Here is a 13,228-nt window from a genome sequence, read left to right as displayed (position 1 = left end):
TATACACAGTAACTAGTAATAAATCTCTTTACAGTCAATTGTTCTGTCATCTGAGAAGACATGTATTACACTGAACTCCTGAGATCCAAATACTTCTTTTATTTTTTAACTCACCAGACAGTTTTTTTCCCCTAATACAATTAGCACATAATTTATTCCAACAGCATGAGACCATAGCATTTTGATATAGTTTAAATGTAACAAGGAAAAATATTCTTCCTCAGTATCTTTGCTACTGGATATTGAAAATATCTAAAATGTATTTAGAAATGATAGTGGTTTTAATTTTTAAAACTAGTAATTAAACTTTTAAGCTTTTTTTTCTGTTAGTTTAATAAAAATTTCACAAGAGGAAGGATAGAAACAATGTAACAGTAGAAGTTCTGTGATTTCTGGATCATTGCTTATGTTAATTTTTTCTTTCTTTAAAGGTAAAGTGCAAGTTAAAAGCTCAGACATTCAAGTTGGAGACCTCATCATAGTGGAAAAGGTTATTGTCTCTCCGTTTTTTATTAGTTTATAAACATTTTAAATGTGTTTTTCTGTTCTGTTTGTTCTAGACATTACCTACCCATTAATATTTCAAGCTGCCCTGTAATAAAGATTAAAATGCAAAATTGACAGTGTTTTGCTGGCAATCATGTATTTTGCAGACTTACTATGTAGTTCTTTGGATTTGTTCTGCATGGCATTGTGGTGTGGTTCTATCTCTTTCCTCCTCACCATGAGGAGAGGAGAAGGATACTGAATACCATAGCTGCATTTAATGATTAGAATAGATTTTAAAACAGAGTTCAAACAATGTATGTTCATGGGAATGGAGGGGTAGGTTAAACTAAAGAGAACTATTGAGTTGAACATTTTTCTGGAATGCATGTATCATCTATCTACAGTTCTCTTTAATTTTGATTCTTGGGGAAGATGACAGACTGAAGACACCTCCATGTAAAGCAGAGCTGATGTCTGTGGACTTTAATAAGGAGCCAATTAACATATCGGCTCTTATCATCCTCTCTGGATAAGAGAGAGGGAAGGCGAGTTTGCCCAAGCTGTTTCTCCTTAAGATTGTTCTTTTCCTCACTGAGAGACCGCAAGCCAGTGATCTCAATTGGGGGGGGGAGGGATCTAGAAACGGGAATTCTCCATAATTGCTCAAACTGCAAATGGAGCCTTTTTTTAAAGAACACTAAGTTTGTACACTTCCCTTGCTAACAACCTTCTAATTGCCTATCAACTGTTTCAAAGAAGTTAGATACCTGCAAAGTGACAAGGCTGGAAATAGCCAGTGAGTGCCTTCATTCCTTATTATAAGAGTATGAAGATTTATTCTTACAGATTTTAAGAAGTTAAAATAAACAGCAAAAAGCAAGACAAGGTTTGGCTGTAGAAAGTTTTAAATGGATTAAGGGCTCAAAAAGCATTAGAAATTGGACTTTGAATATTAAGATTCTGAAATTACTATTCAAGAATAATTGCATGCATGTGGGAAAGAGAAATTGTTTTTGAGACTGAAGACATAATAAGACAAGTAATTTAAAATGGTGTTTAGAGATATCTTTGAGGAACTGCATCGGGATATTGAATCAATTCAGTCAGCTAAGTTGTGTTTTTCTGAGAACGGTCTATTCTCATAAGAAGATATTATAGAACAAGATATGCAGCAAAAGTTACCTGAGGAAAACATGAGTGAGAATCTGAATAAGACCTTCTCGGACATAAGAACAAACTGGATGAGAATTTGAAAATTAAGAAGGAAATAAAAATGACAATCCTAGAGAGCAATTGGAATAATTTCTTTTTGTTGGAGTCACAAGAGAGATTGCTTAAAGTACTGAAGACATTTCCAACAAAGGTCACCATCTGAATGGATTACAGAGAAAGATTGTTTTGTATAGGGAAAAAAAAGGAATATAAAATGTTTATTTGGCCAAGGATAAAATGGGATGTGTTGTTATTCTGGCTGGTTCTTTTTGGATTTGGAGATATCTTAACTGGAAAAAAAAATGTTTTGTTGATTTGATTTATTTGGGTTGTTTATACTCAAGAAGGTGTTTAAGTTTTTATACTTATGCGTAATAAGGTGTTTAAGTTCTTTCCTTTATTGTTATTTTATATATCTTAATTTCATAGTACTCAATTTGGCTTCATATTTAATTGTCTTTTTATTTAAAGTAAGGAAGTTTGATCTTGTTTTTTGAAAGGAGAAACTATTTCTTGTTGTTATGCTAAATTTTATTATTTTGTGGATTTGTGGATTTTGTGGATTATTTTGTGGAATGTTTATCTGAATGGGATAAGTTGTTATTTGGGGTAAAAATGTTGTGTATTGGAGCTTGTCTTTTGTAAAGAAGGAATGGTCTCTTTTTGTTATGGTAAACCTTTCTTTTATTTTGTTTATATTGGGATATTGGGACCATTTTATGCCTTTTAAATGGGATTTTGTTTTAGCTAAGAGTGGAGATGTGGAATGTTGAATTTTATATATGTTAACTAATGTTAATATTTTAGAGCTCTGTTTGGACTTTTTGCTGAGAATTGGATGTGAGAAGAGGTTACTTATTTCATTTGCCTATTGTTAAGAGATGGGTTATGGGATGAAGAGTTTGTATGGGTTAAATGAAAGGAGGTGAAGAGATTAGGGAATTGTTTATACTTGTCATGATGAGGGTGGGATGTCACTTTTTTAGGGGGGTTGTTTTATGTCGTTTTCTTACACCTTTTCTTCTTTTTTTCACTTGTATTCTTTTATTTTTTTATCTAAAACTTTTAATACAGTTATTGGAAAAAATACAGTTCTGTTTAATTTTGTTCTGTAAATGTGATGTCTTAAAACATGCCAACTAGATATAACTAAGTATTCAATTAAACCTCCAGTAAGACAGTAGGAAGAGAGCACAATAAAACTGCATAATCAAGAAAAGTTAGGCAAATAGCCATATTTATAAATATCAAGTAAATTTTCATTAACGTAATACTCCTGTGCATTTCCCACATCTGCCTCCCCAATTCTCTGGATCAGATGTAAAAATGAATTCAGGAGTCCATACCACCAACAGATCAATTCAGATCAGCAGAATGGCAACTTCAAATACAGCAATTAGTAGACAGTGAAGAATTGAAGGTGACTTGTTTTGGTTTTGTACAATTATATATATATATAAATAAAAAAGTCTTTTACTTTTTATGTTATATGTAAATTATACTTTTATATTATATGAGTCAGGTGGCACACAAGTTTAATAAATTATTAATATAATTTCTAATATATAATTATATAATTATATTAATCTTTAGAATATTTAACATGGCTCACTTTAACCATTACAAAAATTAATAGCTTTTATGAAGGACTCTCAATGCAGTCTTTCACATCATTAATAAACCCAGAACTTATATACTGGCTTGTATGACTTCATATATAGGTCGTCCTCAAGTTATGACCATTGATTTTCATTCAATGACTGTTCAGAGTTACAACAATATTGAATGAATGGACTTAAGACCAGTCTTCGAAGTTTCAGTCGTTGCAGCATCCCCGCAATCTCATGAACAAAATTCAGGTGCCTGGCAACCAGCTCACACTTATGATCAATTGCAGCGTCCCACAGTTACATGATCGCCATTTGCAACCTTCCCTGCCAGCTTCCCCAAGCAAAGTCAATGGGAAGTCAGCAAGGAAAGTTGCAGGTTACTTGGGTAAGTCTCCTGTCCCCAGCCTTTCTTCACTCACACACCCTGTACCCTTGTTCCCCTCTTCACTCACACACACACACCACCCTCTTTCCAGGACCACCCTCCGATCGCATACACCCTGCACCCTCTTTCCACGGCCTCCCTGTAAACACATACACAGGCACACTCCCGCGCCCTCTTTCCTCGGCCTCCCTGCGCTGACACACACGCACCCGTGCCCTCTTTCCCCAGCCCTTCTGCACTTGCATGCACCCCATGCCCTCATTCCCCAACCTTTCTAAATTTGTGCAACACTGAGCACCCAATACACTGACTCATGCGTGGGCTCTGTTGGGCCTTCCAGGGCCTCCCCAACCCCCTGCAGCACTCCCATGCTCCTTACCTGGGACTCCCTTCACTTCGCACTTAACAACCTGCACTTCTCGGGTTATGGGACTGCCCGGTTTGCCTGGATTTCCAGGCAATGCAGTCACATGACATCACACTTTACAACTGCACCACTTAGCAACAGCAATCTTAGTCCCAGTAGCAGTCATAACTTGAGGACTACCTATACAAATAAATAAATATTTTTTATCCTTTTCCATCTTGATGAATGTTGGTATTTTGGAGGGGTAGAGAAACATGCAAATACTCTGAATAATACAATATTTGCATGGGAAATAATGTTAATCTAGAGCAGGGGTTCCTAAACTTTTTGCCATCACACCTCCCTTTAGTGTAATCTTAATGTACACACCTTCTCTAAAAATCCAAACATCAAAATGAACACAAATAAACAATGAAAACAGTACAATGAAACTTTGGGAAAGGTGGATTTATTGTAACAGTGTACAACTGAAAGGTTCTTCACACCTCCTCTGGACTCTGCAGCTCCCTGAGAGAGGTACACATCACAGTTTGGGAAATCCTGATGTAGAGGATTGGATATGGGGACAGTACCAAAAAGGAACAGCTTTTTTTGAAGTTTTATTCTATCATTAGTTTCAATTTTATTCATTTAATTTCATTTATGTTAATTTTAATTGCATTTATTTAATATATTAATCAGCTTAAACTCAGTTAAGAGTGAAATGTTTAGTTAACCTTAAAAAAGCAAATAAGCCTCCAGTCAATAGGAGTTACTATGGAGCCCTTGTTGTTTGATTCCTAAGCCTTGTTCCTTACACATAGGCACAATTGATTTTTGCAATTGGTAATGCAGAGTTCCAGCTTGCCTGGGTGAGTAAAATTATCTTTTGGGTGTCAGGACGAGATCCACTGCTTTCCGCAAAATAATCATTGCAATGTAAGCTCTGTCCCTTTTGCGTGTTATGTGACATCACAATGCATGTACAGAAGGGCTATAGTTTGTGTCATGTTGACTCAATGTTGCTTTGTCATTTGCTCCCAACACAAGGCCCAAATAGTGCTGGCTTTCCACATGAAGTATAAGTACAGCACACTTAAAGAGTTTCTGGTTCTAGAATAACTGTTCTTTACAACAGCAGGTCTTCAGAGAAATGAAGAAGCTGTTAAAGAAAATATTTATGTTTCAGTCTGAACGACTTTTAATATTTCAGTATTAATTTTACAGTAGCTGAAATTAAAATGTAACCAGTTTTGTCCAGACGTTTTGTCCAGGGTTTTCTTTCTGTCCACGTTCCTTTCATTCCCACCTGCAAGATTTCTAAATTTGTATACAGGTAGTCCTCGCTTAACAAATCTAATTGGGACTGGCAGCTCCACCGCTAAGCAAAGCGGTCGCTAAGCGAAAATCACTTGACCACGACTGTGCTTTCTGGCTAGAAAGAGACAAGACTAGTCAGTTTCACACCTTCTGCTTTTGTTTGCCTCCTAACCCTCCCCCACCCTTTGGAGTACTCCAGTGCCTGCTTACTGTCTTCTACACATCGAAAGCAATGCGATTGCACCAGAGCCTGAGGCTGGGAGCTACAGGTGCGCTATGAAAACAGCTTACAGTACTCTCTTGAAATCTCCCCCTCCAATCTTTCTGCTCTGTTGGGGGGGGAGCAAGCAATTTCTGTAGGCAGTCTCTTTTTTGCCTGGCCCTCCCCCTTCCCCCTTGCAGAGCAGAGAGATTGGAGAGGGATTTCAAGATAATAAACTGTTTGCTCTTCTACACATCAAAAGCAGGAGGTGGGGGAAGGGTCAGGCAAAAGAGGGATTGCCTAGAGAACTCACTTGTTCCTCCCCCCCCCCCCAGAGTGGAGAGATTGGAGAAGGGATTTCAAGAGAGTACTGTAAGCTGTTTATGATCATCACATTGCTTTCAGTGTGTAGAAGAGCAAACAGCTTACTCTCTTGCAATCCCTTCCTCTCTGTAATGGTGATCACGTGATTGAGGGATGCTGCGAAGGTCATAAATGGTTGGAAATTGGCCATAAAGACATTTTTTCAGCACCATTGTAACTTCGAACAGTCATTGAACAAGTAGTTGGTAAGCAAGGACTACCTGTACAGTGTGATGTCCCATCCAAGAGGATGATCCAGTCCATACTTGCTTAGTTTCAGTAATGCCTTAGACTCATATGCTTCCAGGACTCCATGCTAGGAATTATTTTTTATTTTAACAAACAAAAGGAGACAAAAGCTATTTATTTTTTGGTACAAAGACAAATATTTGAAATATATAACAAACATGAGAACTTGTTTTGATTGGTATCTGGCCACTGTAATGAGGATGGTAAGATTTAATTATGTTTGATGTGTGGGAAGTGCATTTTTGTCAAAGCTTCAGCTTGTTAACAGGCAACAGTTTTAAAGGATGAAGCTAGTAACTTGAGATGTGACTAAAAGGTTTATGTCAACATTAAAAGAGAAGTTGTAAAGATGTATAGTTAATCTATATAAAGACAGTGCATCTGATTTTATGTTTGTCATTTAAGGAATGATTTATTGACTTCTGAAGTTGCCTTTTTGCCTTTCCTCACTGTTTTGCAGATAGTGGGTTCCCAAGTATTGAATATACAATATAGCTGCTGTTCTTCACTAAGATTTATATTTTTGCTGTACTCTTTTTCTACCTTGATATATAAAAGGCTTCTTGATAAATGTGGGAAGAGTCAGTACAGTTTTAGAATATATAATAAAATTTTCTCACTTTTTTATTTTTTAGCAGAAAATAAAGATTCTGAACTCATTTACTTTTGTTATATATCAGTAATATTTTAGACAATTTCATGCAGGATTTAAAGCTTTAAAGTCTGGTAAATGTTCATGATGGGACATTTAAATAAGCTGATATAACAATTTTTATATTCCTTATATGCATAATTTCAATTGCAAATTCACACAAGATAGTCATGATAGTAAAGAAAAGATTATTTTAAAGAATCATGTTGCTTGTTTGATAAGAAAAGTGACATTAATGAAGGAGGTTAACCATTTTCTTACATACTGTTTCCCTGATCTATAACACCCAGTTCCACAGAGGGTAAAAAATATAAATACGGATGCTAGATAGTTGGGCTGTACATGCTTTGAAAATTACTTGGAAGAGTTGCTTTGGAGCATGTGGGAGTATAGCAACTCTTTAAAATAACCTGGTTCTTTTTCAGGTTAGCCTAGAAATTTGGGGGGAAGAAGTGACTACTTTAAAAATGTTCTACAGTTGTACTCCAACTCATTTTGAACTACTTCTTTCAAATTCTTTTAGAACTACACATGATCCTACTATATAGTATTCCAGTCTATTCTTCTGTTGGACTTAGTTGTTTCAAAAAGCAGTGTAAATGCATAATTAATAGGGCACATAGGGTTAAAATTTCCCCTGATATCATTTTCAAAGAGTCACTAGGATAAGGAGCTAAACCAAATTTAGCTACACAAAATTTAAATAACTATCTTAACTGCTTCAGTTTTATCACCTAAACCCAAACTGTTCTAAAAATAAACTGATGGATTATTATCTACCATGACCTTCAAGACATTAGAATACCTCTTGGGGCGGGGGGACTACATCTCAGTGTGGTACCAGATCACTACTCCATGAATTTCCAATCTCCATCTACACCATTTGTTTGCAATAAAAGTGAGAAAAAAATCAAAGCCGAAGAGCAAAATTGGACAGGACCGCAGCCCATGGTGAATGTAAATATCCCATTGCACATGAACCCGGCATACATCTATCCCCACACATATATACCATTTCCTTTTTCAGATGCATTCATGTATACATTCAATTTACTCTCTTCCCTCTCTTATACCCGCTGTTCACATATTCTATGTTCTCTCCCCTCTCCATTCATACTCTTAATGTCTCTCTCTTTCCTTCACATACATTGTATTCATGTTCTAGCATGCTCTCTTTTTCTTTTCTCTCTTACATACGCTTATGCGCAGACTTCATTTTTTCTCTGGATGTTACAGACACCTACACAAAGTCAATTCACACTGTTTCACACAAATGCATGCCTGTTTCTTTACATTCAGGTGTGCAAAACGTTCTGTCCCAAAACATTCTGACCCCATAGTGGGACATTTTAACTGTAGAACAAGGTCTTGTGTTTAGAAGGGTATTGAAATGATCTGACCTTGAAATGGGTCACTGAAGGGTTGTACCACTTCTAGAACACTTGAGACCTCTTTGTAGGTTGAAACACTTTCTGAGGGAATTTTTTTATCCCTTCCTCCAGCTTTCTCTCGCACGTACTTGTATATATGTACCTATGTATAGTACATATGTACTGACAAGGAAAAGAGCTTTCTCCCTTGATTGTGAAATTCCCTTTTATAAAGGTATGGCTGGCATTCTAGTTCCTTTGATACTGGTATAAAACTTTTCTGTTTGCCCATGGATTTTCTTATTTTATTTGCTGTTTCTCCTTTGTTTCATTAGGATTATGCGTAATTTTTATTATATATTTGTATGTCTGTTTATGGTCATATTGTATCTTTCTGATATCTGTAAAGACATAGAGCAGTATAAAAGTATTTTTTATATAAAATGAAAGACTATATATTGTATATATTCATATACAGTGAGTATATAAAATAATTAAGTCACTGGATGAACAAGAGATTCTGTTGATAGTGTTTATTAGTCTTGGTGTATGCTTATCCTACTTTCACCCAAATATATACATGTACATGGATTGTTGTGCATGCATATTGTTCTATGGAATATCCCTGACAGCAAAGATCAGTATGTAAGTATTGGCTCTCTTCCATTAAGACTAGCAGAGTATGTCAGAAGATAAAGAATTTCCATTATTTGCTTTTTTTTTAGTATATTATTAGTCACCATAATGGCTTCAGAAGAAAAAGTGCTTGATTCCTTCAAGTCTTAAAATATTGTTGTAATTCAAAAGTGTTAAAAACTTTTTTCATATACTTCATTTAAAAACCTGTGTTTTATTTATTGCTAATTAGTAACTTGTTTAAAAACTTGGACTTTTGAATTGTGGATATATCTCAGCAAATTGAATTTTAATTAAGTTAATCTAAATAAAATCTTAATTACTTCCATGCTTCTGAGAGATATTTGGTTGGTATTATATAATACATTGAAACATTCTGGGGGGGTTTTCCCAACAGAATCAACGAATTCCATCTGATATGGTGTTTCTAAGAACTTCAGAAAAAACAGGTATGTTGATATTTTCCAATTTTACTTGGGTTCTTTGAAGTGTAGAGTTATCAAGAATATATACTAGTAATAATGAAATTTTGATTGTTTCTTCTTTATCATCTGTTATGTTGATCATCTGACATGATTTATTTACTCTAAACAGAAATAAATTCACAGGAAGATCTGATTATTTGAAATATTTTGTTCAACACTTGGATGAGAATCTGAATGCTAGAAGTGAGAAGCTATTTCCTCAACTTAGCATGCAGAAAATCAATTTGCATCTTGAGATACTGTTTCACATGCTAGTGTGCAATATGTCTTGCAGGCTACAAGCACAATTTGGCATGTTGAAGTAGGAAGAGGTTACCATATGTACTATACACTGTTGCCATCCTAGATTAGATTTAAGTATAATAAAGGTGAACATTTAAGGAACCCTTGCTCTTTCTTTTTTCTTTAGTGCTTATCTGCCCTTAGCCCTTTCTGTATAATCTCTTTAGCTGATCTTGTTGATGCTGGCTGGCCCAGCTGGCTTATGGCCCAGGCTTATGGCTGTGGGATTGATAAGGACCATACCTGGTCCCATTTCTTGGCAACAGAAGTATCTCCCTTGCTATGACAACAGAACTACAGTCATTTTTATCCGAGATGGGCAGCTATATAAATATGAGAAATAAACAAATAAACAAACAATCACTTCACTTTGTCAACTGAGGCAAATTGAAAGATGTTCCATCCTTTGTTCTGGTGAGCTGCAAGCATGGACTGCTTCAAAATTTGTTTGGTTGTAAGACCTCAAAATACTCATGCATATAGAACAGGTTCCCTTACCTCTGTGCCCTTCAAGTGTGTCTGGAAGCCTCAGTAATGACCATGGCAGATGGAGAATTCTAGAAGTTGAAGCCCATACATCTGCAGGTTAGGAAAAACAAATCCAGTTTTTTCAATGCCCTGATCATCAGTCTGTGGTACTGAGCAAGTTATGTGGGCTCTTTAGTATATTAGTACAATTAGTGTGATTTCAAATTCTAGATTTTTGCTGCAGCCCAAATGATACTTCAAAATAAAATAAGCCACATCACACTTAGTATCTCCTGCTTTTGAGTAAGGTTGCATAGAACTGAGCTACTGATAAATTAACATTAGAATGCATATATTGATACTAAAGTATGTTTTTGTACAGACAATATACTATGTGTGTAGTATCTTTCTTCACAAGAATTTTTAAAGAATAATTTCCTATAAGTAACAAATATAAGCCAATCATGTGATGTTACTTTTTAAAAATCGATTTGTTATATAAAACAAATTCTATTTTAAGACTGAATCACAACTCTAATCGTTTTTTTTTTGCATGTTGTAATTTCGACTGATGAATGATGTTTTGCTGACACTAAGAGCTTCATGAAAACTCTCCCTTATTATTTTATATGTAATTTAAGCAGTTTAAAGAAAATTCACTTTATTTTTGTTTTACACTTATATGTCTAATGTGCAAAATATTAAAAGCAGGATTGAAGAAAATGTTTCCCAGATAAGGTTATAGTTTATTATAAATACAACTTCCTAGATTATGGTTTTCCAAATTAAGCATTAATTCCAAATGTACAGGATCTACCTAATTTATTTTAGAAATAAGATGTTTCCAAACCTATTTAGGTAAAATGTTATAAAAATGAAGACACATTTTATTGAATTAACAATTCTGTTTAATTGTTTTACTGTTATGTCTTATAATTGATTGCAAATTATTGTTTAGCACCTTTTTGCAGAAAAGATTTGACACTTTGAACTTCTGAAATTACACAGAAATGTGGTATCACTTTGCTGTTCAGCCATTCAGCTCAAGTGTCACCTTCTATCTCTTTCCAAGCAGACTGCTACAGAATAATAAGGCTGTAATAGTTGTGGCACGTGTTCTGAACATTCCTATTATGTTTAGAAACCATACATTCTAAAACCTACCTGTCTTGAGAGGAAAAAAAAAACATTGAGAAATGTATTGCTATAGAGAATGACAAATGACTAGAGTGAAGTTTTGCACATACGGCCAAATAAACTTTTATCTTCAGGGCATGAGTGACTGCCAACAATCTGTCCAAACTATTTTAATCTGTTTTCATAACTCAGTCCCTATTCTGGTTTTAACATTTGATTTAACTTAGGCTAACCGTGTTTTGACATCTATCTCAAGCCACTGAATACTGTTGCTTCTATGTGTTTCACCTATTGTTTCTGCATGAATCCTAATAGAGTAAGATTAATACAGTAGTAAATATATTAATACTAATGTATTTAACATGATTATGCTTAAATAATTGGTGTGGCTAAGGGGTTCAGCTACAAAGCAAAGAGGTCTTTGGTTCTGATTGTGCTTCTGCTATAAATCTGCTGGGTTTTAGCCATTTTATCTTTATCTCATTCCACTGTAATATCAGGTTCACATTATAAATTTTACTAGATTATTGTAAAAGATTATGGGTAGAATCCAGAGAGGCTCATTTTTTTTTTCTTTTAATGGTGTTGCATGAAGTGTTGGGCCACTAACTTCCTGATCTCTGAGTGGGCTATCCCAGAGTGCAGATGGCTATCCCATAAAGGAAAAACTAAACTCTGTACAGATGTATGATGATTAAGTGGTGGAACTGCCAATCAGAGCAAGGCAACATAGGGGACCTCCTTCCAGTTTATATTCCAGAAGGGGGGAGGGAAATAAGAAGAGAGGGATTTGGAAGGTATGTGTAGAAAGATAGGTCTGAGGGAGGCTCAGAGTCCTAGTCCAGGAAAACCTCCATCTGTGAGAGATACTAGATGAATATATTTGGTGCCAAGGAAAACAAATATTGACAGACTGTAGATGTTACAATAAGTGAATCAGTTTATAACCCTTTAAAAGTTATTTATTAAAAATTAATTAATTTGTTTAACAGTTACATCTTCCTCAGACAATTTAGTCATGTTCCTAAACATAAAGGAAAAGGGAAAAAAGCAAAAGAATTTCCAAACCATTGTGTCAGCATGACCAAGGGAGATATCCCAGAGTTGATGGGATTTCGCTTTAATTTTGAAAAACAAAAAGATAATATGAAAAGGGCACCCGCAGTAAACAGTGTGTAATAGCCAATATGTGTATACATTTGTCTGTGTAGAGCAAATAAATCTAAACAAACTATTTATTTATTTATTTATTTATTTATTTATTTATTTATTTCATGTTATAGACCACTAACTCAATGTACTTTACAAATACCAAAAATACAACAGTATATTAGAAAAAAATCAACTTATAATCAAATAATCAAATAATTATTAGGTAGCCTGCATACCATTGGCTGGAACAGCCAACTCCTTAGCAGTTTCCTAAAGGCTAAGGTATTTGGGGAGTTCCATACCTCAAGAGGCAAGGTATTGCAGGGTGTGAGGACAGCTGCTGAGAAAATGCACATGGAATGATGATCTGCACCAAACTTGCTCTACAAGAATTCATGGGGCAGGCCAAGTCTTTCAGGTACCCAGGAGCCAAGTCATGTATGGCTTGTAAATTTATAACCATCACTTTGAATTGGGCCTGGAAGCAAATTGAGCCTGGAAGCCCAATTATACTTTACTAAGTATAATTGAATATCATCAGCCTATTGATGATAACATACCCCAAACTGACAAGTAATATATATGATAATAAGTGTTCATAATAAAAAGTAATACATAATATAATAATAATTGCTGAAAGAAGTGGGTTTGGGAAGAGATGGGAGGATGCTAACTTATTTTCCTTATCCTCACTTTGTAGTATTTGTAGCAAGAAGTCTAGCAGCCATTTTCACAATACTTCCATTTGGAATTATCTGCATCACTCCAGAACTTCATTGTTGCGGAGATAGGGGGAAGGATAGCACTTTTCTGTGTAGCAGTTCTCCTAGAGTAATACATTGGTGGTCTTTTGTTATTTCTCTCCTATCC

General features: G+C 35.2%; 1 protein-coding gene across 3 annotated transcripts in view; it reads left to right on the top strand.

Moving 5' to 3' along the window:
* Positions 1-13,228, top strand: part of ATP9B (ATPase phospholipid transporting 9B) — a 174,542-nt gene that overhangs the window by 33,165 nt on the left and 128,149 nt on the right. For all 3 annotated transcript variants that reach the window (XM_088131013.1, XM_088131011.1, XM_088131012.1), the window contains exons 6-7: positions 432-490; positions 9,232-9,283. In XM_088131013.1, coding sequence (XP_087987139.1) covers positions 432-490; positions 9,232-9,283 — 111 coding nt within the window. The remainder of the gene's footprint in view (positions 1-431; positions 491-9,231; positions 9,284-13,228) is intronic.

This window comes from Python bivittatus, unplaced genomic scaffold (genome assembly GCF_059951505.1).
Source record: "Python bivittatus isolate LINGU-HERP-01145 unplaced genomic scaffold, Pbiv_v1 ctg000840_np1212, whole genome shotgun sequence".
Classification (NCBI taxonomy): Eukaryota; Metazoa; Chordata; class Lepidosauria; order Squamata; family Pythonidae; genus Python; species Python bivittatus.
This window is presented reverse-complemented; position numbering and strand designations above follow the sequence as displayed.